The 25413-nt window shown below is 33.1% G+C and overlaps 1 protein-coding gene across 2 annotated transcripts in view; it reads left to right on the forward strand.

Annotated features, from left to right (window-relative positions):
- Nucleotides 1-643: 643 nt before the first annotated feature.
- Nucleotides 644-25413, forward strand: part of LOC114332677 (glutamic acid-rich protein) — a 70676-nt gene continuing 45906 nt past the window's right edge. The window contains exons 1-3 of one of the 2 annotated variants that reach the window (XM_028282506.2): nt 644-811; nt 16405-16698; nt 22091-23024. In XM_028282506.2, coding sequence (XP_028138307.1) covers nt 16462-16698; nt 22091-23024 — 1171 coding nt within the window. In that variant the 5' untranslated portion in view covers nt 644-811; nt 16405-16461. Of the gene's footprint in view, nt 812-953; nt 1176-16404; nt 16699-22090; nt 23025-25413 lie in introns of those variants that run through there. The other variant, XM_028282505.2, reaches the window with a different exon arrangement.

Consider the following 25413-nt stretch of genomic DNA (forward strand, 5'->3'; position numbering starts at 1 on the left):
TTCTATTAAGGTCTTGATACATTAGCACACAATTAATAGTAAAATTTTAAATAATCTCTTGTTTTTGTAAATCACACATAACACATAAGCATACACATAAGATCGTCCCCCGCGACGTCAGAGTGTACCACGTCACAACCACGTGCCTTATAATCTGGTGCGGGAGCACGCCAAATAGAATTCTATTTTAGTGACGTCACGTTGCCTAGCAATCGAACAAAATAGAATTTCATAATGGGAGAATCGACGGTTGCTAGGCAACGTGACGTCACTAAAATATAATTCTATTTGGCGTGCTCCCGCACTCGCACCTCGCACTAGTAGTAACGCTAACGCTACTACGCTACAGCCGATTGCTTATGTATAGGCTTGGAATGGCTATAAAAACGATGGGCAATATTTCCCCAAAAACCTCACTATAAACCGAAACAGCAATTTTTTCAAAATTGATAAATTATCCAGTTCCAGTTATCTCTTGTAGGCCCTTGTTGATATTGCTGTCCACAGAATTATTCGGAATCATTTGTCCACTATTTAATTATTTTAATATTTTCCTTCATAGAAGAGTGGGTTTTCATTTAAATGAGGAGTGATTGTCCCACTCTGTCCCAAGCCTGGTCCGTTATCTCCAACAGTGTAGTCGCAGTTGGTTTTATTTTCGGTTTAATTGTTGTGTGTAATTGTTGATAAGCTAGCCACAATAATAGATAGGTTCAACAATTTCTATTCGTGTACAAATTGTTTCATTAACTTGTAAATTTGCAGTGTGTTTATTTTTAATAATTTGCGCTATTATTGGATTGTATTTAATGTAAGTATGAAAAACCAGAATATTTTTAAAACCGGCAAATTTGTTGTGTGTGTGTGAAAAAGGAAAAAGCAACATCAACCATACCTTAGACAAGGAAAAAAACCATACAAATCAGTTAAGTTTTAGGTTAGCTTTCAAATGCCAAAAATTACATCGATGTCGATAAGTGTCAAAGATGGATGGAAGCTTTGTTACTAGCGGTTGACTTTTTTTGTAAATCCCTGTTTTATATATTTATTAAGTATTAATGGAGTTAATAAAAGGAACATGTTTTTTTTGTGCGAATTCAAAAGTAGTGTCTGACTTCGAATCTGTACATAATACAATTATTACATTATTTTCAGGAAAAATACAAGAAGATAAGGTATGTTTATTCTGTTGTGAAAAGATACTAAATAGTGTAGTTTAGAGTTCTGTAATATTAGCTTACTAAATATTTAATTGTAGCTTTAATAGGTTACATACTTTATCTTGATGTAATTGATAGCAAAAGAATTGAAAGGAGATAGCATTGATTAGTGTTTGTATGGTTTGTATTTGGATGCTAGTGTCTCTACTCTCTATCCTACATAGGACATAGGGAATGGAGAAGTACTTATTATTCGGTTAAGTTACAAGACTAATAAAGTTATATTTACTGCAAAAGCAATTGCCACCTTAAATCCAAAAGTTGCACTATGGCTAAACCTGAGAACTCTTGTAATCTTAAAAAATACCTAAAAAGTAATTATTGTAAAACGAGAATAATGCTGTTACAAATCTATAAAATTATATTCCATAATCCATAACATAGTAAATATCAGCCATTCATTGGAAATTACCTTAACAGCCATCTTAGATAAACCAGGCTTTTGATAAAGTATGGCATCCTGATTTAATGTACCTATTATGAGGTAAAAAGTATTATTTCTGTGAGTTACTGCTAAAAGTTATCTGTCTGTTCATGTCTTACAAAATTTCAAGAAATTCTCACTCATTTGGTCAGGGCCGGCGATAACGGGCCTGCAAGGGATGTACTGCAGGCTCCTTGTTTGGGGGGCGCCAAAATTGGCTTTTTTCTGCTGTTGTAATACAAAATATTAATTTAAAAGAAACTGAAGGGCGCCTATGCTAGTTTTGGAGGCGGGCGCCTGATACCCTAGCGCCGGTACTGCATTTGGTGAAATAACTAATGAAGATAATATGCATTACTGAAAACATTTATTTGTCTGCAGAGAGCTCTCATAGCAAGATAGAGTTAAACTAGTTTTGGCATTAGTAAAATAGAGCATTAATTGCTAATCTTTTAATAGTCATTTTTAATACTTTATATTGAGTAAATTTAATGGAAAATTTTCTTGGTACAGTGGCGGATCCAGCAGGATCCAGCATCGTCAAGGGGGGGCCGATTGGCTAAATTTCTATGAAAAATATATTAATAAATTAATCTTTTTATAATCTTTATATTTATATAACTTAGTTTGAGAGGGTCGCCCCCATCGCCCTCCCCTGGATCCGCCACTGTCTTGGTAAAAGGTGTATTTATTTAAGTTTGTTAAGGGTACTGTGGGTCATAATAGCTTTCTATAATATTATACAGTGTGGATATTAAGTCTTACCCCCCCTAGTAAACTCCGTTATTTAAGACAAATATGAAAAATGCTCGGACCCGTCAATTTTTATTTTAATAGAGGTATTTTATAACATAAAAAAAATTGTCACCCCTTTCATCCCCTTCACTTGACAGCTACCCCCTCAGATTTTTTAAATAACAATGGGGGTGGTGCAGTAGTTCGTTGGAAAGAATTTGAAAAGAAGAATTCAAAAATGTATAAGTAAGTTTGAAATTTTGTATGGTTTTATTTAAAATTATTACAAAAAATAATGTATTAAATTACATCTTTAAAATTAAAGGAACTGCCAAATTATCCTAAAGAAAATTTAAATTACTGCAGGAGATGCTCGAAATGTTCTCCATTTACTTCCTGGCAGAAGTAGATTCTTTGTTTCATTGCCTCCCTAACCCTTTGTAGGGTCTGCATATCAATCCTATTACATTCTTCGAATATTCTTTGACGGAGTTCATCAAGTATCGTCAACTGGCTCCCGTACAGTTTGGATTTAAGGTAACCCCATAGGTAAAAATCTAGAGGAGTAAGATCTGGTGATCTTGGTGGCCATTCAATGAATCCACGACGTCCAATCCATCTTCTCGGATACAAATTATCTAAAAAATTTCGAACGCGAGCAGCATAATGAGGCGGAGCTCCATCTTGCTGGAAAACAATATCTTGGGTGAATTCGCCTGGATTGTTTCTAAGCACATCATTAATTGCAGGAATTATTTGTGTCTCCAACAGATTAAGATAGCTCACCCCCGTTAAATTGCCTTCAATAAAAAAGGGCCTATAATGTGATCCCCTAGTATACCTGCCCAAACATTTAATTTAGTTGGAAATTGAGTATGACACTCTCGAAACAATTGAGGGTTTTCGTCAGACCAATATCTTACGTTTTGTCGATGTACATGACCATTTAAATAGAATGTAGCTTCATCGGAAAAAACAAATATGTCTTAAATAATTTGGATCTTGTGAAATATTATTATCCATAGTTTCACAATATTGCAGTTGTCGATCTGGATCATCCTCTGTCAATTCGTGCACCATTTTCATCTTATAGGGATAAAATTTTTGCTTTTTTAAAATGTTTAAAACGGTCCTGTAGCTTACTTCGCATTCGTGAGCAACATTTCTAGTTGAACTGGATGGATTTACTACAAATTGAGACAAAATATCTACTTGCTTTTCCTCAGAAATCTTTTTTCTACCATCCCGTTTCTTGTTTTCGACAGAACCAGTTTAAAAAAATTTGGTAACAAGCAGTCTATAGTAATGTTGATCAATTGGACGATCCCGAAAACATTCATTAAATATTCTCACAGCTTCATGGTAGTTACCTGCTTCACTAAATATTAAAATTGCTTCACATTTGTCTACTAATATAAGAGGTGGTGCCATTTTGATTGTTTTGACTTTTGAATACTAAAAATTTACAGGTTACCACTAAAGCTCAACAAATCTCAAGTTCTTGTCAATATTCTTTACAATCAACAGTTCTAATTGCTAAACCCGGAGATTGAAACCAAAGGTAATCTGTTGGTTACACACATCAGTGATATGACAGTTACTTATGGTTCAGTGCTTTGGTGGAGAAAAGTGGCTTTGCAATCTTGTAGGTCTGGATCCCGCGTATGAAAAAAAAAGTTGATTAATAGCAAGCTGAAAATTTGTTAATAGCTTAAGGGTGTCTAGTCGGATAAACTTTGATATATGGGAACATTGGAACAGGGGTAGTTTAAATTGTGGAACAGGTTAAAAATTTTGAACGGTCAGACCACGAAAACGGCACATTTATTTTGTCCGGCAGAACAGACTTAAACTCTCCGAACAGAGATTAGACTCTCATGCAAAAATCAGACTGCTATTTATCACCTGTCATAATTCCTGTCATTTGACATATTCTACATGTTCCACTCATTAAAACGCCCATTTGGTGATAAATAGCAGTCTCATTTTTGCATGATAGTTAAATCTCTGTTCGGAGAGTTTAAGTCTGTTCTGTCGGACAAAATACATGTACCGTTTTCGTGGTCTGACCATTCCAAATTTTTAACCTGTTCCACAATTAAAACTGCCCCTGTTTCAGTGTTCCCATATATCAAAGTTTGTCCGACTAGACACCCTTAAGCTATTAACAAATTTTCAGCTTGCTATTAATCAACTTTTTTTTCATACGCCGGATCCAGACCTATTGTGTGACTTCTCTCACCACCCTACCAAGACAAGTGCTTCTAAATATGACAGGAGCCTTGAATAGAACTGGAACAGCTTTCTTAGAGGCTATCACAGGTGTCGTTCAGCCTAGCCTTTACGATCATCCTGAGACTCAAAGCAAACAATACTTGGGTTGAGGCCGAATTATGTATTGAATGGGACATTCTGTACAGATTATGTACAAACACTACTGGGATTATACTTGAGGAATTCATCTTTATGGTGAACTCAGATTAACAAAATTATTTTACTATCTAGAGAAAAAAAGTCCCAAATATTATTGGGGGCTTAATATAGTTCACAGTTGGATCTAAAACTACCCATGGTACTGGATCAGGAGTTTTTGGGCAAACATGCAACTACATAAAAAATCTTACAGCCTTCTGAACTGATGAAATCATAGATGCAGACCCTAAAGCTAAGAGAATCTACATTTGCACAGATAGCCAATCGGCAATTCTGGCAGTAAAAACCCACACATGAAATCAAAACTTGTGGGGAACTGCAAAGATCTCCTCACAACCTGGCAAAAGAAAATAAAGTGACTTTAATATGGGTGCTGTGTCATGAAGGGGTGCATGGAAATGAACTAGCAGATATGTTCACAAAACAAGGTTTGAGTGAAACTTTTGAAAATCCATAACCTTTCTTGGCATCATTAAAGATGCTATGCATGATATTTCAAATTATAGACCAGTATCTGTCCTTAGCATAATTTCCAAAGTAATAGAGAAGGTTGTATACAACAGAATGTTAAATTTTATAGAAGAATACAATTTATTAACTCCAAACCAACACGGATTTAGACAAAAAAAGTCGACACTCACGGCTGCATGTAGCTTGTTTGAGCGTATTTATGATGAATTAGATAGTAGAAACCAGTGGCAGGACTATTTTTTGATCTATCACGAGCTTTTGACTGCTTAGACATAACATTTATTCGCAATAAATTATATAACGTTGGTTTTAGAGGGATATTTCTAGAATGGGTAATAAATTTCGTAAGTGATAGGAAGAGTGTTGTTAAAATTAAATAATCAAGCTCAGAACCATACACGACAAATAAAGGAGTACCACAGGGATCCGTGCTGCGACCATTATTATTCCTAATTTTTATTAACGATCTACCAGATCACATAAGGGCACTTATAATATCAATGTTTGCTGACGATACCTCGTTAATAGTCTCTGCACGTACACTTGAGGAATTAAAAATGACAATGAAGACTGTTGTTGACTGCTTTATATGCTGGTGTAATACCAACAGACTAATATTAAACATTGACAAGACAGACATTATTTATTTTCATTCATACAACTCATCTACCAATGACTATATCTTAACCATCCATGATAGAAACAATATGTTATCTTCCACTCACTCTACAAAGTTTTTGGGTGTGTTCATTGATTGTAATCTGAAATGGTCAGAGCAAGTGAATTCAGTGAACATGAAATTGAATAAAGCTTTTTATTCTATATCTAGAATTAAAAGCACACTACCCATATCGGCATTAATAAACATTTATTATAGCCTTGCTTGCCACATGTGCTATAATGTAATTTTATGGGGGAACTCAGTAGATAGTACCAAAGTGTTCATTACCAAAAAAAAATTATCCGTAAATTTTTTAATTTACTGCCTATATATCTATAAATGTTTACTTTATGTAAAAGAGGAAATAAATACATTTCCAGTAAATGCAGACAATCACTATTACAATACAAGAAGTGCTGAGTCTTTATGAGTTCCTAAACACAGAACATCCAAATTTCAAAATAGCTTCAGATATATGGGACTGACCTTATACAACCATTTCCCAAAAACTGTGACAGAAATACCAGTTTCCACTAAATTTAAAAAAAAATGTTAAAGATTTACTCTTAAGAAAAGCATATTATTCTATAAATGAATATCTGGAGGACAAACTGCAGTAGCTTCATATTTTACTTGTAAAAATGTAATTATATTTTATGTTTTGTCAATTTTATTACACTGTGAATATTGTATTATACACATTCATGTTTTTTTTATACTGAATTCTGTAGTGACGTATCCTATACATTTATTTTGAATGTCTTAAAGGATCAATAAATATGACTATGACTATGGCTACGGCTACGAAAAACGAGGTTCATAAATGGACGATAAGAAATTATCAAAAGAAATGGAGTGCCACTCAAGGGCAAATCCAGACTAAAAAAATAATCACAATATTGATAAAAAAACTCTTGAACAATTTGATGCTCCTCAATAAGCTAGAGATTAAAACTGTCACTGAAATGGTGACTGGACATTGCTGTTTAAGAAACCACCCATATAATCTAGGTAAGGTCAATGAACCATGGTGCAGAAAGTGTGAAATTAAAGAAGAGACTGACACACACATACTGTACCATTGCAATGTACTAAGTGATGTAAGGCAGGAATTTACTGGTCAACTGAGATTTGAACAAGAAGAGATCCTAAAACTACCAATAAGAAAACTATCGGCCTTCGTTGGGGCCACATTATAGTTATATTATAGCAGGGTTGGCAAAAACCAAGGTTTTTTTAATGGTTTATTTTTTTGGTTTAAACCAGGTTTATTTTTTTTAAAACAAGTTTAATTAATACAAAGTCTAAATATGTACTTCAAAAACGAATAAATTATTTTATAACATAATACATAGTATAGTGCAGTCACTGAAGGTGAATATGAGCTATTACCTCCGATTTCGTTGAACCTCCATCGATTTGCACGAAAATTGGTGAGTGGTTAGAGGATATCTCAAGGAACAAAGGTGACATGGTGCCAACTTGCGCTTTTACCCTGGGGGTGGATGCCACCCCTCCTCGGGGGTGAAAATTATTTTATAAAAAATAACCCCACAATTCGATAGAGCGACAAATTATAAGCAAAATTTGTTATATAAAGTTATTAAAATAAATCAAAACTTTTTGAGTTATTAAAGATCAAAGATTTTAATTTTTCGTGAGAAAAATGCATGCTTTTAACCGATTTTTCATAAATAACTCAAAAACTATAAGTTTTTACAAAAAAGTTATTATTGTCAAAATTGAGGCTAATAAAAAATCAAATAAATTCCTTACTAGAAAAACCTTTCAATGTTAACTGAAAGTGAGTTATAGGTAATTGAATGTATATTTCTTTCGTTGAGTACCCAAATCTAAGTATTCAAGCTTAAATACCGGGAAAATTATGCATTTTATAACATAAACTTATTAAACATTTGTCAAAGCTCATTGAAATATCTATCAAATAAGTGCTCGAACAAGTTGATAGCATTAAAGTTTATGCACCAAAAATGTTTCAAAATGTATCTTTTAAAAAATTTTCTATAAAATGTTATTGTTTTTTTGTAAATAACTCCGTTAAATTTTAAAGTAGCAAGTTCATCTAATAACTGGTTAAAATTTTATTCCAAGAGCTATTAAAAAACGTCAAAATAGTCATTTATACCTCTTACTTTTTTAAAAATAAAAGGTTAAATGGCCCCGGTTACATGGTTCTCGCAGCAAAATTGAAATTTTAAACGTTTCTATCTCGGTTATTTTTTACTCTACGAAAATAGTAAAATGGGTAAAATATTTGTTACAGAAAAAACTAAAATTTAGTTATTTATCATTTTTTACGTATATTGAGTATTTTTGGAGTTATTATCAAAAGAAAATGAAAAGTACGATAATTCTAAAAATTCTGATTTTTTTAAATTATACCTTTTTTTTCAAAAATATGCATTCTAAAGCGGTCAAATTTGTTGAAATAATTAACTATGATAACATAAAGAAATTCTTGTGAGGATTACTACAAATTTTAATTTTTGCGGAAATGGCATATGTTTAGTTTTTAACTTTTTCCTAAAAAAATCGAAAGGGTTCTCTTATTTTCATCATAACTTGCTTAATTTTGATGCTATTAACTTCTACTGAAGCTCATTTGATAGGTATTCCGAAGTACTTTGACAAGTGCTTAACAAGTATATTCTATAAAATGCATCGTTTTCCCGTTATGTAAGCTTGAATACTTAGATTTGAGTACTCGTCGAAAAAAATATACATTCAATTACCCATAACTCACTACATTAGTTTAGTTCTTTAAGTAGGGAGTGTATTAAATTTTTTATTATCTTTAATTTTGGTAATAATAGCTTTTTTACAAAACCTTATAGTTTTTGCGTAATACGTGAAAAACAGCTTTAAAACATGCATTTTTTTAAGAAAAAATAAAATATTTGATATTTAATAACTCAAAAAGTATTGATTTATGTTAATAACTTTATATAACAAATTTTGCTTAGAAGTTACCCTTCTATCGATTTCTGGTATTATTTTTAATAAAAAAATTCACCCTCGAGAAGGGGTGGCAACCACCCCCAGGGTAAAAGCGCAAGTTAACATCATGTCACCTTTTTTCCTTGAAGTATCTTCTAACTACTTACCAATTTTCGTGAAAATCGATGAAGGTTCAACGAAATCGGAGGTGAAAACCTTCAGTGACTCCACTAGTAATAAACATTGAAACAATTATTGAGACAACTTTTATGCTTATTTACACACACAAAAAATTAATATATAGTGGATTTGCTAATCCGAAACACGAGACACAGCTGTCTACACTACAATCACAATAAAAATGCACTGTATAGAAATAAACAAACCAAGACACGTAGAATGTTCGAGGAGCACTCCCAAATCATGATTTGGGAGTGCTCCTCGTGCTTGAATATTTCTAGTGCATCTTTATTGTGATTGTAGTGTAGCCAGTTGTGGCCAGTAGAATCGACTATAACAAAAAAAAACATCTTTAAACATAATAATATTCAAATGACTAAGTTTGAAAATACAAAAATAGAATTTATTTATCTTTAGTTTCTTCATTTGCAGCAGATGAATTAAAAACTTCTAAACTAAATAAAAACACCAGTTTGGTTTTTTTCTTAAAAAAAGCAGTTGGTTTAAACCATCTTGGTTTTTTTCTTAAAAAAACCAGTAGGTTTAAACCTTGGTTTATACCAAGGTTTCAAGCATGTTGGTTTAAACCTGCCAACCCTGTATTATAGTTTAAGGAAAATCAAGATATGGCAGAGACTAACAAGTCTCGCCTGACTAAGAAGAAGAATAAGAGGCCAACAAAATAAATATTTCTTATCCACTGCAGAAAATCTAGATTGCTAGTTTTTATGTTATGTCTGCCTCAGTTGCAGATGAAAAATGAAAACAAAATAATTCGAGGCAATCAGCCTTGGAAGCCTACAATTTTTTAAAAATTAGAAACATTTTTTTAACACACTATTCATTTTCATTGTATCTTTACTACATACAAAAGAAAAGGAATGGGTGCTCATTTTCTTTCATAAAGAGGAAGGGAAAATGTTTTGTCTTTTAGCCTTCCAATTGGGAAGAATCAAAAATAGATAAGAAAATTTGAGAGGTTATAGCATCCACAAAACTTAAATGTTAGCTAGTTAGTTAACTAGTCATGCTAGGATATACATGACATACAGTACGTAAATCGTTCAGCTGGACATAGGGAACAACATTGTATACAGGGTGTTTGGTAAATAATGGACCATAGCTTAACCTTAGATTCCTGACGTTAAAATAGGTCGATTTAAGCTAACTTACCTTAGTACAAAAGTTGATAATAACCGAAATACAGGGTGTCAAAGTTAAACTTTTATTTTATTTATTTTTAAATATTTCCTGACAGGCATGGGACAACAACACAAAATTTGGTAAGTTGTGCTGGTACTATACACCCTACTAAATTATGTTAAACAAACGTTTCTGGCTACTACCAGAGGCGTACGACGGGGGAACGTGAATGGTTGACCCTTCCCAAATTCTACGCCACTGGCGCAATTGCTATTTTAGTGCAATTCTTTGATTCTCCAATACTTTCTATGTAAAAACATGCTCTTCATTTGTAAAGATAAAGCCATTAGTTTTCGAGATATTTGAAGCTAAAAACGAAGGAGCATAATGCATTAATCAAAATAAGTGTGCCTTTTCATTTTTAACTTGAAATATCTCGAAAACTAATGACTTTATCGTTACGAATGAAGAGTATATTATTTGCACAGAAAGTATTGGAGAATCTAAAAATTATGCTAAAATAGCAGTTTCATCAGTGGCGTAGAATTTGGGAAGGGTCAACCATTCACTTTCCCCTGTCGTACGCCTCTGGTATTAACCACAAACGATTATTTAACATAATTTAGTAGGGTGTACAGTAGGGTGGATCGATTATCGCAATATTTTAAAAAAATTGACACATTGATTTGGAATACCCACCAAACGTTTCCTTTAGTAACGACAATAAAAAAGTGTTATTACAACTTTTTGATAAAGTTACATATTCTGCCCTCTACCGGCCTTTATAAAACGAAAAAAAAATGTTGTAGTAATAATCACAAAATAAAAAAAAATTGACAAATTGAATTGGAATATCCACCAAAATTTATAGGTCTGGATCCCGCTTACCAAAAAAAAAGTTGATTAATAGCAAGCTGAAAATTTGTTAATAGCTTAAGGGTGTCTAGTCGGACAAACTTTGATATATTGGAACACTGGAACAGGGGAAATTTTAATTGTGGAACAGGTTAAAAATTTGGAACGTCAGACTACGAAAACGTCAGATGTATTTTATCCGACAGAACTTCCAATTGATTTGTTACCCATTCATTAAACTCTCATGCAAAAATCAGACTGCTATTACTAACCAACATGATTTCTGTCATTTGACATGTTCTTCGTGTTCTACTCATTAAAATACCCAGTTGGTGATACACACCAGTCTGATTTTTGCATGAGAGTTTAATGAAAGGGCAACAAATCAATTGGAAGTTCCGTCGGACAAAATACATCTGACGTTTTCGTAGTCTGACGTTCCAAATTTTTAACCTGTTCCACCATTAAAACTTCCCCTATTCCAGTGTTCCCGTATATCAAAGTTTGTCCGACTAGACACCCTTAAGCTATTAACACATTTTCAGCTTGCTATTAATCAACTTTTTTTCTTATGCGGGATCCAGACCTACTACCTTTAGAAACGACAATAAGAAAGTATTATTACGACTTTTGGATAAAATTTCATCTTCTGTCCTCTACAGGCTTCTGAAAAACGAAAAAAACAATTTATTGGCATTATTAACAGAAGCCCGGTCCTGGCGGCCCTGGTTTGTTTAGTATATTGGTGCCATCTTCAGGGTGCGGGGGTGCTGCGACCTTGGACTTTCAAGAAACAAACTGAGAAGAGCAAGAGATCAATGAAGAAAAGGTTTTATGCAAAACTCACCCGAAACTTTGAATGCTATATATTTTGACGGAAGGAAAGAAAATATTGAAGGCAAGCCCCACAGAAGAACCGCACTCGAAGAGCACGTTTCATTAGTTTAAGAGCCAGGCTCCACATTTTTAGGTCACGCAGTACCCCTTACTAGATCGGCTCTAAGCATTTGTCAAAGTATCGTGAACTTTTTAGAAAGTTATAGGTATAATCTAGAAGAACTAGTGGTAGAAAGATATGACGGAACTGTGGTAAATACCGGAAGAAAAAATGGTATAATTTCTCAACTAGAGTTAAAGTTAGGCCGCCCTTTACAAAGATTTATCTGTCAGCTTCACGTTAATGAATTGCATTTACAGCATCTTTTCCAAAAGCTTGACGGTCAAACTCAAAGTCCAAGAGCTTTTGCAGGAACTGTAGGAAATCAAATAGTGCATTGCGAAAATATGCCGGTTGTAAACTGTGACATTATTGACTGTGAGTTACCAGAAGTAGATTTAATTGACTTTAGTGCCGATCAGAAATATTTGTTTCAAATTTGTGTCGCAATTTCTACAGGGGAATGTTCTGTGGATTTATTAAACCAAAGCCCTGGAAAGTTATTTACGATGGCTAACGTTGGCGAATCGCATTATACGTCTTTATGTTAGCACTGAAAATCCAACATCAGAATTAAAGGAACCGACCAAATTTATTGTCACGGTTTATGCTCCTTTATGTCATGTGTGAATGGTGGTAATCATGTGTGAATGGTGCAAAGCATGTTTTACAAACAATTAAGTGTAGCCGATACTTAGAGCAAAATTTGAAAAGATTTATAGACCCCGTAATTCAAAGAAATGCCTATTTTGTACATCCGGAAAATCTTCTGCTATGCATGCTGCATGACAATCGCCCGTATATAAAAGAGACTTCGTCGCATTCTCAATGCAAAAACTAAGGCCAATAATGATTCATCTAACATCCGACCTTTTATTATTCCACAAATTAATTTTGAAGCAGATGATATTGATCTTATTGATTGACAAAACAATAAAATAACTTACCCTCCATTGCTTCAACGTCTGAAACTAGAGGATTTGAAAAATATTATTTCCGGATTTCCTGAAAAAATCATTGACATCGCTACATTTCCCTGTCACACCCAATCTGTAGAGAGAATCGTGAAGCTCGTAACTGAAGCTTCATCGGTTCTTGGATCACAAAAAAGAGACAATTTTATCAAAGCAAAAATTGATTCGCGCAAAGATATGCCAAAATTTGAGTCCAAAAAGACTACAAACAATAGATAATCAAAATTAAGGGGGAGGGTAGGGAGTGGGTAGAAGAATAAATATGACATATTTAAAAAATATTTCAATTGGATATCATTTTTATAATAATAACATGTCTGTACTTATTACTTAACTTTTCATTTAAAATCGTAAGTTTGTATTTTTTATTTTTTTTTTTATTTTTCAACCCCCGGTAGAGGGCAGAAGATGAAATTTTTTTGAAAAATCGCAAATAAAGATTAGGTTTGTAATACCAATTGGCAACTTTTGCGCACTATTCCAAAACAGTTTTCGAAACTTCGATTTTTCGATCCACCCTAGTGTACAGTTCCTACACTTTCTGCCAGGTACCATAAGGATATGTCAAATAGTTTTATAGTACCGGGCACACATAGTTCTTAAAGTTTTAAATAAAGAATAAATTATTAAAAAAAAAGAATACTTTAAAATAATTTGACATATCCGTGTGATACTTGGTAGAAAGTGTAGGCACTGTACTGTACACCCTACTAAATTATGTTAAATAATCGTTTCTGGCTACTACCAGAGGCGTACGACAGGGGAAAGTGAATGGCTGATCCTTCCCAAATTCTACGCCACTGATGAAACTGCTATTTTAGCATAATTTTTAGATTCTCCAATACTTTCTATGCAAATAATATACTCTTCATTCGTAACGATAAAGTCATTAGTTTTCGAGATATTTGAAGTTAAAAATGAAAAGGCACACTTATTTTGATTAATGTATTATGCTCCTTCGTTTATAGCTTCAAATATCTCGAAAACTAATGGCTTTATCGTTACAAATAAAGAATATGTTTTTTACATAGAAAGTATTGGAGAATCAAAAAATTGCACTAAAATAGCAATTGCGCCAATGGCGTAGAATTTGGGAAGGGCCAATCATTCACGTTCCCCCGTCGTACGCCTCTGGTAGTAGCCGGAAACGTTTGTTTAACATAATTTAGTAGATTGTACAATGCCAGCACCACTTACCAAATTTCGTGTTGTTGTCCAATGCCTGTCAGGAAATATACAAAAATAAATAAATTAAAAGTTTAGCTTTGACACCCTGTATTTCGGTTATTATCAACTTTTGTACTAAGGTAAGTTAGCCTAAATCGACCTATTTTAACCTCAGGAATCTGGGGTTAAGCTATGGCCCATTCTTTACCAAACACCCTGTATATTTAGATACATAAATACATACATTGTATTATATTGGGATACTTGTAGCAACTGAGCTCTCTCGATGACAATATGGTTGTTAGCATTAAGGGACATTAACCTCAAAATTGACAAATCATTTCGACTGACACAAATAAACGTCAAAATATGACAATGTAGTAGCTATAGTCGGTTCGCTAAACTCAGACACAACTGGTTAGTGATTTTAGCAAGTAATTTTGCCAATTTGGTAAAATTGACAAAAAAAATAATTACTAAATAGTTAATAATTACTAAATAGTAATTTTGCCAATTTTGGCAAAATTGGCAAAAAAAAACTAAAAAATTACCTACTATAATCATTAGCCAGTTATGTCTGAGTTTAGCGAACCGACTATAAATATTTTTCGCCTAAAGGCTGTATGACACTATGCATTTTCTTGTATCATTTCTAATATCGTTTCTGATATCGTTTCTTGTATACATTTTCTTGTATCATTTCTTGTACGTACATTTGTGCCCTGTATGACACTATGCAAGTTCTTGTATCGAAAATTGTATGAAATTCGGCACGTGATTGGTCGAAATTTTGTTTGTCACCCTGTGTCACGTTATGGTAGTACTGCATCTACAGACACAGCTGATTTTAAATATTTTATAAAATTTATAAACTTTTATATAATTAACATTTTAATGTTAACCAGAATTTAACGTTGACTGAGGTTGATTATTTGTGTTTTTATTTTGTTTTGATATTTGTGCTAAAATATTTGCATTAGAATTATCTTCAGTTTGATCCAAATTAGGAACTATTGTATTTTCGTCTATTAAAAAATTATGCACCATGAAACCTAAATTTATAGTTTGAACTTTACTAGGAGCTAAATATATGGTTATTAGTAGAAGAGTAGTCCATACCAAACGGTATATTAAGTATCAATAAAAGATTTATAAATAATATCTACAAAAACACAAATAAATTCATCAATATATTATCCCATTTTCATTTCAGCCGCCATTATGAGTAAGTAATTTTGACATTTTAGATGTTTTACCAGCAGGTTTTACGTTTTTGCTCTTTGCGCAGAAATTGGCGCAGTTCTTGTACAATAATCTGTGCCTGACACAAATTCTTGTATCGTTTCTGATATCGTTTCTTGTATCTGTGTATGACACTATGCATTTTTTTGACATATCAGAAACGATATTAGAAATGATACAAGAAAATGTATAGTGTCATACAGCCTTAAGGGAATAGGAAAACTGTTTAGTTTTGAAATTAGTTTTTAAATAAAAAATATATTTTAAAAATTTAAGTAAAACTTGATCATAAACTAAATCATAAACTTTGTTTTTGAGTTATTTGTGGACAGCCTTGCTTAAAAACTCACTCATTCTATTCTTTCTGACAGCTCTATTGCACCAAAAACTCGTACTCGAACAGAAGTTTCAAATAACACAAGTTAGCGCAGTTGCCACAATTCTCTCAATGTATATTCCCTATGTCCAGCTGAACGATTTACATACTACCTATATAAATATGATTACGAATATTTTAGTATGGTCCTTTTCATAGGCATTTTTCAGTGCGTCACAAATAGAAAAAAAGGTAAGTCCGTGATAATACACATTTATAACATTTATTCTAACATGACATTTTAGTTAAATCTGACAGTTGTCACATTTTATTTGCAATTTGGCATAAAAACAAATCAATTGTGTTTATTGCATTTATAAAATGGTATTTTCTTTGATTTGTATAGTCTTATAAATTGTACAGATTATATTCGTAGATATATTATATAATTCGTAAATAATTTTTTTTCGATTATAGCGTCATCTATCGACAACTAGAAAAAATGTTATAAATGTCTGTAATCACGGACATGCCTTTTTTCTGTCACATACAATTTAATGCGTTAGAAAGAAATCGAAAAACTGTGACGCACGGAAAGATGCCTATGAGAAACAGATTAGCAATATTAAATTTAATATACCCATGCCATGCACTAAATAAGTTCTCTGATACATCTATTTTCTTTCAGCTTATAAATCTGAAACCTCCAAAAGTATGTCCACTATGTTACCATAGTTTTGTTTTAATGAAAAGAACTCACGATGATATTTTGCATTCAAGCTCGGCTGAAAAAGTTCATGAAAATTGTCATTTGTGTGGAAATTCAGAAGATGTTATAAATGTTTCAAAATGGGCTCATTTTAAGGCAATTGGTAAAGATTTTCCTGGTTCTAATGGTGAAAATATATCAAATGTATGTTCCGATTGCTTATATTATTTAGAGACAAAAAGTACAGTCAAGGAAAAGTTAATATCAGAATACGTAAGTATGCTGTTTAAGAATAAAATTAATTTTGTGGTAATATATTAGATAACTTTTGTAAAATTGAAATTAGAATGTACGTAATTGGTTCTTTTATCCCTCTCTTATTTCTCTCCCATTTTTTCGAGTAGAGCAAGAACTGATCCCTGTGGTAGCCCATTCTTTAGTTTCCTTGGGGATCAGATATTGAATCCCATGATGACTTGTAACATTCTGCCATTAAGCATGTTGTCTATATCGAGCTGTAAGTTTTCATGGGATTGTATGAAGAAACTTGTACATCATGCCCTCTCTCCAAACTTATCATAGTCCACTGAGAAATAAATGCAGTTCAGGTTTTGAGTTTCCTTTGAGATCCTGCCTCGATATGGGTGGTGAGTGATAGAATTTGGTCTGCAACAAGTAAGCTATAAGCTTACTGTAAGCTTGTTCAACAAGAAACATTTCGAAGAGTCACCTGCTGATTCTGTTATAGATTAGCAGTTCTAGTAGCTTGTATGTTGAAGACTCAAAACTATTGATCTGTAGCTCTTGCGACTACTGCGTAGTTTAGCTTGTTTTAGAATGGCAATTATTTTTGAATGCTTGAATTTCTGAAGGACATTCACTAGTTTTTATAATGTCTGTAAAAATCAGACAGCCAGGCTTTTGTTTACTTGCCACAGTTCATTTAAAAGATACTATCGAAACCTGGATCTTTTCCTGGTTTAAGATCCTTGAGAGCATTTGAAATATCTGGGTACATGCAGGTGTTGGAGTATTCTGTTTCTGTTTCTATAGCTTTAAGGGATTTAAGATCTGGTGTGGTGTTAATTGTGTGAGCTTTTTCTTTTGGCACTCTGGATGTTGTTATTATATAGGATGTCTTGTCTTCATGTGGGAGCAGCTTCCCATTTTCTGTAATAGTGTCACAAGCTTTTGAGCTTGATGTTTGGAGGCTTATGCTCTCAACAGTTTCCATCCACAATTCCTGTCCCGCTGCATATAGGTTGTGGAGTAGCTCTTCTGTTATTTCTTGATCACTGCTTTCCAGAAAGGCTTGGTACACATCTTGACTGTTCTGTGTCCATAGGAATATATTCCTTGCGGTCGCCTCTTGGTATTCATGCCTTAGTAGTGCTTATTACATCACCAGCAAATACTTTGCAGTCTTTACTATATGGTAGTTATCCATCCTAAGCATTTATCTAGTTCTATGGAGAATTTGGTCCAATTGGCTCCTTCAGGTGTCCATCTTGGATGTGGAATGGAAGTAATTAGTGGTATTTGTGTACCTGCCTCAACTATACCTGCGCTATGCTGATCGTGTGGTGAGTCAGAGAGGACTTCGTGAAACTTCTAGGGGTTGGTTGTTGTTATAATTCGAAATGAAACACAAATCAGTATTACATTCCTGTTTCCAGGCTATTGATGTAAATCCTTGATCCTTGGCATCAAAAACAAGTGAGAAGTTTTCACCCTCTGTCCATTTAACTAGTGTGTTCCCGTTTGTGTTGCAGTCTCTATATTTCCATTGCTCATGATGTTTGTTGTATTTACCTATATGTTTTGCAGCATGGTGGTGTGTGCTGATGACATAAGCTGGCTAGAGTGTGGCTGGTGCTTTTTAAATGTTAGCAACTGTGATATTTGCAATTTTTACAAATTTTTACAATGATGCTATGGATTTCACTGTCAATGGAAGCAGATATATGAAGGAGACGTTTTGTTGTATTGTTTAACATATGCTGCTACTTCATAAGATCGGTTGCTCCTAACAATTCGTAGCATGATATTTTACCTCGTTTTTGAAGTTGCTTCTCGAGTGTCACAATGAATTTCCTGTGTAACGACTAAGTCGATGATGTTTTGTTTTGTTTTGATATGCATTGACTTTTGGAGTAGCTTATGTCACAAATTCGGACTACAGTTCCGAGATTTCTTGTCAGAGGGTTCTGTGAACGACCGTTCATACTCTGTGGTAGCAAGCACGGTGGTGTAGAAAAAAATTTAATCCCACATGAAAACTACCCGCAACATTTTTCCAGAATATCAAAAGTCGGTGTTTCAGTAATCATCTCTGATCAAAATCGTATCTTGGTAACCTTTCGAGAAAACTGTGATTTTATATAATTCGTACATATTTATGTATAATTTCACCTTATACTTTTTAATACCTACAATACTTATACTTTTTTAATACCTACTGCAATAACAATATAAATCAATAATAATAATAATTACTTTTATTTTATTATGTAATAATGTCATTGTATGCGCAAACTAGAAGAAATGTATACCAGCTTCTCAAATGCCTAAAAAAATATGGGCCTGAAAGTAAACGAGGAGAAAACTAAGATGTTGGCATCAACACCCAACAATAGAGCCAGAAACATCGGTCACCAATTCACTGTTGATAACTCTACCTTTGAAGTGGTGGACAAATTCACATACTTAGGCTCCCTGATCACCAAGGAGAACACCATGACGCAAGAAATCAAGCGAAGGATAATCCTAGTGAACAAATGCTATTTTGGACTGAGTAGACATATGAGAAGCAGAAACTTAAGCCAAAAAACAAAAATAACCATATACAAAACTCTTATACAACCAGTGTTGAAATATGGATCAGAGACATGGACCATCTCCAAGGCAGATGAAAACGTTCTTTAAACGAAGGATCCTGAGAGGAATATTCGGTGGCATCTGTGAAAATGGTATTTGTAGGAGGAGGTACAACTACGAGGTATACCACAGATATAAACATCTTTTGGTGGTAAAAAAATAGTATCCCTTATAAGAACAGGAAGACTAAGATGGGCAGGGCATCTAGCAAGATCACAGCAAACAACCCTCCTAGAAGAATCCTTATGTCACAACCTGTGGGAAGTAGAAATAGGGGTAGGCCAAAACTTAGATGGAAGGATGGTGTAGATGAGGATGGGAGACAAATAGGCGCAGCAAACTGGCAACGGTTGGCAATGGATAGGACTGACTGGCGTAATAGACTTGGGAAGGTCGAGGATCTTTCATAGGGCTGTAGCACCATTGATGATGATGAATGTCATTGTATGATCGAGGTGAAGATCGGTGGGATATGCGCATTTTATCAATAATATTCGATATTTTTAAGACATTCCAGAAGCCGCTACAGATAAAATGTTTTAACTACCCATTAATCATTCAGAATTAGTCGACGGATATTAGTACAGTTAAAATAATTAAGACGATAACTGGACGATAATGATTTAATGAGTGAATTTAAGTTTTTTTCTACTTTAATGACAAAAAAAGCAAGCTCATTAACAGAACCCAATTAAAAATTATTTTGCACATCATATATGAAACATTATTTGGTTGAAAAATCTCATTTTTGTTGGCAAAAAATATATTAATTTGTCTGGACTAAATTACAGTTCTGTTTATCTTAAAAGGGATATGTTACTATCAACATTCACACAGTGTTGCCAAACTGAATTTTGTTATTTTGAGTGTAAATTTTCCCAGCTATCTCCGAGGGTACAATAACACATTGTGTTAACATTTAAAGGGTTTTTACCCATGTATTTTTGATGACACAGCATGTGATTTGCTTGTAAGTACAACCAAACATTGCTTTTTACCTTGGTCAACATTTCAATTTTTTAACAGTTGTATTCACTAAAATGGTTATACTTATTTTAGGTAACAGCACTGATGATGATCTACTTAGATTGAAAACGTTTTGTGATAGATGTGGCCCTTTGAGGGTTTTTTAAGTAAATATATCTTGTATAAAGGCTTTTTCATTATTTTTTTTTTACAAAAATTAGTACAGTTCTTTACATATTTAACATTTGAAATATTTATTTTTAATATTTATTATAATTAAAATAATTAACATTTTAAAAATTGTTTTTGTTAAAAATTAAATTTATTGAAATAAAAGTAATTATTATTATTGATTATATTGTTATTGCAGTGTTTGTATTGTAGGTATTAAAAGGTGTAAGGTGAAATTATACATACATATGTACGGATTATACAGGGTGTCCCGAAAAGATTGGTCATAAATTATACCACAGATTCTGGAGTCAAAAATAGGTTGATTGAACCTCACTTACCTATATACAATAGTGCACACAAAAAAAGTTACAGCCCTTTTGAAGTTACAAAATGAAAATCAATTTTTTTCATATATCGAAAACTCTTACGAGATTTTTCATTGAAAATGGATATGTGGCACTCTTATGGCAGCTGCACCTTAAGTAAAAATTAAAGTGAAATTTGTGTACCCCGAAAAAATTGTATGGGGATTTTGTTCCCTTAAACCCCCTCAAACTTTTGTGTACGTTCCAATTTAATTATTAGTGTGGCACCATTAGTTAAACACACTGTTTTTAAAACATTTTTGCCTCTTAGGACTTTTTCGATAAGCCAGTGTTTATCGAGATATTTTGAATATTTATCGAATCCACCACATATTTGTATATGGTTAAGTACGACTGTAGAGACCTGTTAATTATCTGAAAATGTATTTATAATTTACATTTTTAGGTATATTTTGAAAAAGAAGCCACATCTCGCTAAAAGTGACTTATCAAAAAAAAAAAGACTAAGAGGCAAAAAAGTTTAAAAAACACTGTCTTTAACTAATGGTACCACAATAATAGTTTAATTCGAACATACTCAAACATTTGAGGGGTTTAAAGGAACAAAACTCCCATAAAATTTTTTTATGTAAATACATATATTAAAAAAGAAGCTGCATCTCGATAAAAACTCGCTTATCGAAAAAATACTAAGAGGCAAAAAAGTTTTAAAAACGTTGTGTTTAACTAATGGTACCACACTAATAAATTAATTGGAACGTACACAAAAGTTTGGGGGGGTTTAAGGGATCAAAACCCCCATAAAATTTTTATGGGGTGGACAAATCTTACTATAATTTTGTTATAAAATGATCCTGCCGTAAGAATGATACATGTCCATTTTCAATAAAAAATCTTTAGGTAATAGTTTTCGATATATTGAAAAAAATCGATTTTCATTTTGTAACTTCAAAGGGCTGTAACTTTTTTATGAGCACATTTGTACTAAGGTAAGTTAGGTTCAATCGAACTATTTTTGACTCCAGAATGTGTGGTATGATTTATGACCAATCATTTCGGGACACCCTGTATAAAATCACAGTTTTCTCGAAAAGTTGCCAAGATACGATTTTGATTTTGATCAGAGATGATTACTGAATCGCCCACTTTTGATATTTTGGAAAAATGTTGTGGGTGGTTTTCATGTAAGAGTAATTCTTTTTCTGACGTTTCATTCTGACGTTTCATAGAAAGTGTCTTACTATCAGGAGATCCGAGATTATGAGATATTAATATTTATATAGTCATCGATAACTTGATAATGTTGTAATTTTCACTTTCAGCCTATCTTGAAGCAAGAATCAATCATTTCTCAATTTGACGTATTGGGGAATTCAACACCTACAAGAAGAACCCGAACAAAAGCAGAGAGAAAGTCCCCTATTGATATTGTAGATTTAACAGTTGCAGAACCAGTTGCAACTCCAACAGACAATATGAAATTTAGACCTTTAAAAACCGATAGGCATTTAAGGAGATCCAGGGCAGTTAACACTGATCCGAAATTGCTTAATCAAGTACTTATAATCAAGCTACCAAATCAGTCGCTAAAAGAGGAAGCTACCAAATCAGCTCCTAAGAGGAAATCACTTACACCTAAAAGAGTTAGGTTTCGAGATGAACATGAGCACATTATAGATAAATACAATTCTCCTTCATTATATACAGACAAAGAGAATGCGTATAAAGAAACTGAAGAATTGGTTGAATACGAGATAAAAACAACCCCTAGAAGGTCTAGGTACAGAAGCGTTGACGACACAGAAAGTAGCCCCGATTCTTTAGATCCACGAAAAAAATCTTTCTTTAAGATAAAGTTAATGAAGAAGAAACCGAAATCGATTATAGCAAAACCTTTTAAAACTGTGACTAACGAACCTCTTGAAAAATATAACGATGCCATTGAAAAGCGAAAGGACACCATCGGAAAACGAAAAACAAGCGCACACAAGGGTAAGGAAACCATGCAGAAGCTTGTAAATAGAGTTTGTAAATTTAATTTAGTGGTAAATGTTGAAAGAATGAATTATTCAGAAATAAATGGCATAAATCAAAGTGGATTATCTATAGACGAATTAGATCCCCTCCGAATAGATAGTTGGGAAGAAAACTTCAATACGGAAGTAAATGAGTCTAACAAACAGCCGTTAAAGACTAAAAAAAGAGGACGACCAAAAAAACGAAGTGTAAGCTTTTCTGATGAGAAGGTGAAAGAAGGTAAATATGCATCTTTAATTGGTCAGAATAAATTTTACCATTTTTATAATACACCCCTGGTCAAAAAAATTCGAGCACTTGTATTTTGTATATTTTTTAAAATTTTGTCAGTTTTAATAGTCCAAAAAGCCACTGCCCATCCACTAGGAAATATATTCTGATTCGGATTTTTTGCACGCTTTTAAATGATCGAGTCACCATAGAAATAAATTTTAACAGTTGGCGAACAATGATACTTTATCTTGTTAACTAGCAACATATTTTTATTAAGTTCACGTCTTAAATTAATTATTTATCAAATACACTATATATCAGTATTTTAATCAACAACACTGATTGTCACTGTTTTACTGACAATATGCTGACAATATTCTATTCGACTGAGTGCGTTGTAAGACAAAGATATATTTGGAAAATATTACCACGGACATTGTGTTAATTTTTTTTGAATCCTGAAAAAACCAATAAATATTTTTGAAAAATTTAAACGCAGAATGAAAGACTAAATTATTACCGAGGGCCGAAAGTAAAAAGTTTATTTTGAATGAGATATTTGAAATTAAAAATCACACTAAATTTTCTCTTAGTTTTTTATCCCTGTAAATTATTAAAATAAACATTATAGAAGTTCTCAGGAACTTTCGACCCTCGGTAATAACGTAATCTTTCATTCTGCGTTTAAATTTTTCAAAAATACTTATTAGTTTTCTCAGGATTCGAAAAAAATGAATCCCCATTTGAATAGCATTGCAGCTGAAAATACGTACCAATCCCCTTAACTAACAACATATTTTTTTACATTTTTTATTGCATTTATATCGTTTAAATCATCATCTCTTCGCCTTATCCCTATGCGGGGTCGGCTTCCCTAATTGCATTTCTCGACACAATTCTATCTTGGGTCATATCAATGTTAATCCCCTTTACCAACATGTCCTGCCTTATCGTCTCCCCCCAGGTCTTCTTTGGTCTTCCTCTCCTACTCCTTCCAGGAATCTGCACTTCAGCAATTCTTCGTATTGGGTGATTAACATCTCGACGTTGAACAAACCATCTTAACCTATGCTCTCTCATTTTGGCATTAATTGGGGCTACACCTAGAAATTCTCTAATATAGTGGAAAGCGTTGTACTTTGGGACGGTTTTGAAACAAAGATTTTTATTATAACTTGGGCACACTTATAATACACTCCGCCAAAAAAGTATCGCATCACCTTAAAAATGGGACATTTTTAATGTCTCATATTTCCTAAACCTATTGTTCGATTTTAGTGATTTTTTTAATATGTTATAGCTTTATTCTTCAAGAATATCGATGTAATAATATTGTTGCTAAACAGATAAGTGTCATTGTATACCGGGTGTAACAATGATGGTGTGTTTTTTTCCTCAAAGTTTGCAACACCCTGTGGAATATTCTAGCGTATATAAAATATTGAAATTAAAACTCAACTGTAACCTTAGGCCATCTAAACATTTTGCTTTTTGATTCATTCGCTTATGTTGGATAATAAAAAATTAGGTACTTTAACAACTAGCAACGTTCTTCATCAATACAGGGTGTTTCTAAATAAGTGCGACAAACTTTAAGGGGCAATTCTGCATGAAAAAATAATGACAGTTTGCTTTATACACATATATCCGCAAATGCTTCGTTTCCGAGATACGGGATGTTGAATTTTTTCTTACAAACTGACGATTTATTTATTGCTCTAAATCTGGTTGAGATATGCAAATGCAATTTGGTGAGGTAGTTATTGCGCATTTTTTGACGTACAATTAAGAATTTTATATTCACCATTGGCGTGCATTCGGGTCATATTACCCGTATACACGCCAATGGTGAATATAAAATTCTTAATTGTATTCCAAAAAATGCGCAATAACTACCTCTTAAAACCTACCAAATTTCATTTGCATATCTCAACCGGTTTTAGAGCAATAAATAAATCGTCAGTTTGTAAGAAAAAATTCAACATCCCGTATCTCGGAAACGAAGCATTTGCGGACAGCGGACACATGTTTATAAAGTAATCGGTCATTATTTTTTCATGCAGAATTACCCCTTAAAGTTTGTCGCACTTATTTAGAAACACCCTGTATTGATGAAGAACGTTGTTAGTTGTTAAAGTACCTAATTTTTTTTATTATCCAACATAAGCGAATGAATCAAAAAGCAACATGTTTAGATGGGCTAAGGTTAAAGTTGAGTTTTAATTTCTTTTTTTTTTATATACGCTAGAATATTCCACAGGGTGTTCCAAACTTTGAGGAAAAAACACACTATCATTGTTACACCCGGTATACAGTGACACTTATATGTTTAGCAACAACATTATTATATCGATATTCTTGAAGAATAAAGCTATAACATTAAAAAAATCACTAA

The sequence above is a fragment of the Diabrotica virgifera genome, chromosome 1 (genome assembly GCF_917563875.1).
Source record: "Diabrotica virgifera virgifera chromosome 1, PGI_DIABVI_V3a".
Taxonomy (NCBI): domain Eukaryota; kingdom Metazoa; phylum Arthropoda; class Insecta; order Coleoptera; family Chrysomelidae; genus Diabrotica; species Diabrotica virgifera.